The sequence below is a fragment of the Aplysia californica genome, unplaced genomic scaffold (genome assembly GCF_000002075.1).
Source record: "Aplysia californica isolate F4 #8 unplaced genomic scaffold, AplCal3.0 scaffold00051, whole genome shotgun sequence".
NCBI classification, from domain to species: domain Eukaryota; kingdom Metazoa; phylum Mollusca; class Gastropoda; order Aplysiida; family Aplysiidae; genus Aplysia; species Aplysia californica.
This window is the reverse complement of record NW_004797321.1, coordinates 1,169,994-1,173,836: the sequence shown is the minus strand read 5'-3', so window position 1 is coordinate 1,173,836 and position 3,843 is coordinate 1,169,994. Positions and strand designations below refer to the sequence as shown.

General features: G+C 36.3%; 1 protein-coding gene across 2 annotated transcripts in view; it reads left to right on the top strand.

Moving 5' to 3' along the window:
• Positions 1 to 2,971, top strand: part of LOC101850311 (cystine/glutamate transporter) — a 31,667-nt gene extending 28,696 nt beyond the window's left edge. For both annotated transcript variants that reach the window (XM_005092706.3, XM_035968322.1), the window contains exons 11-12: positions 248 to 313; positions 1,591 to 2,971. In XM_005092706.3, the coding sequence (XP_005092763.1) occupies positions 248 to 313; positions 1,591 to 1,640 (116 nt within the window). In that variant the 3' untranslated portion in view covers positions 1,641 to 2,971. The remainder of the gene's footprint in view (positions 1 to 247; positions 314 to 1,590) is intronic.
• The last annotated feature ends 872 nt before the right edge of the window (positions 2,972 to 3,843 follow it).

Below are 3,843 nucleotides of genomic sequence, written 5' to 3'. Positions count from 1 at the left end.
TATATATATATGACCTTATTGTGTTGCAAGTTCTGTAAAACTCTACTCCAACAAAGAATTAAACAAGAGCAGTCCTTGACCTCAAAGAGTTTGAAATTTAAAAGAGAGCATTCTATTCACATCACTTCGTTAATTACTTTTGAATATGTATGTGGGGGAGGGGGGGGTGCAGGCTTTAAAAAGTTTGAAGCTTAAAACACAGTGGTAAGCTATTCACTTCACCTGGTTATTTTTTAATGTGTTTCAGGTTTTCCTATCTACTGGGTCTGTGTGACATGGAAAAACAAACCCAAGTCTTTTGGAAAAGCCATAGGTAAGTTCTGTTGTAGAAAAATGTACTCATTACAGTAAACTCAATTTCCCGCTGTTGAACCTGTGAAAGGCTTCTTGGCAATCTTCAGAGAGTGAATTTGTGAATGATATTGATAAATACATAATAGCCTACAATGTTATAGGTCCCCTAAGGTACTGAAATAGTCATTTTGCTGGCCAGGGGGAGTTATTGCAAAGTCGATGAATACTTAATTGACTGTGAATTAGCATATGTTGACTTTTAACTCATCGCCCTTCACCCCCCCCCCCCCCCCCCCCCCCCCTCCGTCCTCTTATCCACTGTTTGTCCCGTCCCCTGCGCTTACAGTTACACGACTTTAACACCTGAGCTCCTATGCATCAACTGCTAGATATACACCACCGTAAACTGTGGTTAGGTAGTTTAGTAAACGCGCTCGCAGCAGGGCGAATAGGCCGCGATACGCCCTGTAGATTTTTGTGACCAGCCGTGGAGCCTCGCGTTATGGTGGGTCTAAACAACTCACAGTTTTGTTTCGTTTTGTTAATTGCACTACCAGATCCGATACATCTTTTTAAACAAAAAAGAAAGGTCTTCAAAATGGCTGTCTTCGCGTGAAAATCGATTTGGTAGAAATGGAAATATTTGCTTCTGAAAACAAGGCAATTTTTACAACGCGATAAAATGAGAACTACTGGCTGTATATTTATGAATCTTTCAGAAGTTATAGATTATCCATTCTAGTTTCTTTTGACACCCGAGTTGTTTGGGTTGAACCTCACACAACGCTATGGGGATTCCCGTAAAAATGCATATATACCACCGTATGCTGTTGTGGTGTTTGTTTGGTGCTCTGAAAGGGGAAAAAAGTGACGCTCCGCTTAAGCGTGTGCTCAGATCTATCACTTTAAAGCCCATCTTTAAACTCAAATCATTCATGTCCTTTGCATCTCTTGATATTTCCATGGAGAAGAACTAGATTTGTAGAAAAGCATTTGTAAGTTATGGGTAAACATCTTTTTGCAGACCAATATAGATGGTCTAATGGTTAGACTCTTTGCCATAACTAAAGTATAACAGGTAAGTTCAATTTCCTATTGAGGAAGATTTTTGTTGAGTATCTCGGTTTGTCTTCAGGGATGGTGTATTCTACTCAGTCTGAGTTGGCTCTGACAGGCAGGGTCAAAATAGCCTACATCCTAAATAACCTAGATTGTGTTAGTTGAGGAGTAAAGCATTAATAATTGCCGTTATCATTTTGCAGGGCCTACGTGAATGATTTTGTTTCTACTTTTCAGGTAAAATTACATCAGTAATCCAGAAGCTGTTTGTACAGGTACCTGGCTAGATGCTGCTATGGGACGTAAAAATGTTCAGCAAGTCTTTCTCAACCTGACTACTTGTTGTCATGACTATCATCACTTTGTGCCTCTGAAAGTCTTGGTAAATCTTCTTTCATTTAACTTCTTTTGGGGTGTCTGTTCCTCTGTATCTTTTAGGTATTCTGTGGGTGGAGGCCCGAAGGTCAGGCTGTTTGGGGTGCTGTCTCTAGGAAATTTATTGAACTCCGGCTATGTGGGTCTAGATTGATGTGCAATTATAGACTATTGATGGTATAAGGCGCAAGGCAGCCATGTAGATGAAAGTTAATTTTTCAGAACGAGCCAATTCTCTGTACATGGAGAAAAAACTGAAAGCAGGTATATATTGTGTGTATATTATAGGGATAAAAAGTGTTTTCTTACTCTGGGTTTTGTTTCCCCTTATCCAGAATCTAATTTAATTAAAAAACGAAGGTGCTAAAAAAGAAACACAGTCAAACATTCACATAGTTGAGTCAGTGGGAAGCAGAAATATTTTCTATACCTACAAATTTATTTCATATACGTGTTTGAAATACAAAGAATATATAGGCTACATGTTCAACAAAAAACTGGGGACATGAAAAGCTGTTTTCTATGTGCTGGTTCGCTATGTGCTTACTAGACTGTAAATGGGAATCTCAGGATTGGCTGGTTTGTGCTGAGCACTATCGATGTGCTAATTGCGCCTTTGTAAAAATCTTTTATTAATCTCATTTTGTACTCTGATATGCCTTTAGACATGATAGAGGTATTAAGAAGAACAACTGTTTGTATTTCAGTTTTGGCTGTACTTTAAAAAAGAATTCCTTTTTTGACCAAAACGAATAAGATATTCGAAAAAAAATTTCTGGGGGGTCCTGGACCTACTTTACAATTAAATAGCTACTTTGAAAAGTCATACTTTGTTTTGTCGTTGAACTTGAAAACTGGTGACTCATTTCTACAGGGTTCTTATTTTGTCATATCAGTATGTTGTTTGTCATAAAACTTTTATTGTTTTACAACGATACAATAAAACTTCTTCTGTTATGAATTGGCTGTTACTCCAAGGGTGTAATATGAACCCTGGTATTTTGATTTTTGGAAGGGAGTGGGAGTATGGAATTCTATACTGAAACTTTATGTTTGTTCGTTCAAGTTATAGAATGACATGTGACTTTACACACTTCAAAATGATACTGTCGTTCTAAATCGTGAGTGTCAGTTTATTTTAGCCTTGTAAACCCCATTTTGTCTGCAAACACTATAGGTTTCTGTAGGACATGTTTGCTGAAGGACTCCTTGATGAATAAATTTTAGTAGAATTCCTACCAAATGAAAAATAAAGTTCTTTCTATTATTATCCATTTACTGAAACGTCTTTTACTTCATCTAAGAAGGAACAATGTGACTGGGAGCTTTTCACATTTGTGCTCAGTGATGATTATATTGTGAAAATAAGCCTTAAGAACAAATCATATAATCATTCTGAATATAATAGGCTGTCATGTTCTGTGCTGATTTCTTAGATTTAATCCCAGTGCTTACATGCTATCACCTGTCAGAGTAGTGTGTTCTTTTTGCAAAACAGCATAATAACAGCACAGCATAATATAATTTGAAGAGACAGTGAGTTCAACTCCATTTGGTAGTTGTTTTGATTTGTTGATGTTTCTGTTGCTATAGTTTTTGTTTTATACCCGGTTTTAAAAAAGAAAGTATTATAAAAGTTATAACTGTTGTCTGTTAAAAAGAAAGTATTATAAAAGTTATAACTGTTGTCTGTTGTGAAATGGATAGGCTGTTTGCTGCTGCATTCAAAAGATTTAAGTTTGATTTTCTCAATAGGAAATCTGTTTTAATTGAATATGAACATCTCTGTTTTCTACTGGGATGTTGTGTATGACTTCATTTTGGTTGGCCTCAACATGCAAGGTCAAAACAGCCAATCTTCTAAATGATCTAACTGATGCTAATGGGAATATAGTTTATTTACGATCAGTCTGAGTGATATATTATTTTCACACAGTGATATGTACATATAGTTTGTTTAGCATAATTTTTCTGTTGTGTGAATGTTGAAGTGGACCAAAGAGTGAAACAAATGACTTGTTATTGTTTTGTTTTCGTACGTTATAATATTGCAGCTGAAGTCCACTGATAGTTACTGAATCTTGTCTCAACTACTGACTTTTTAATTCTTTTTAT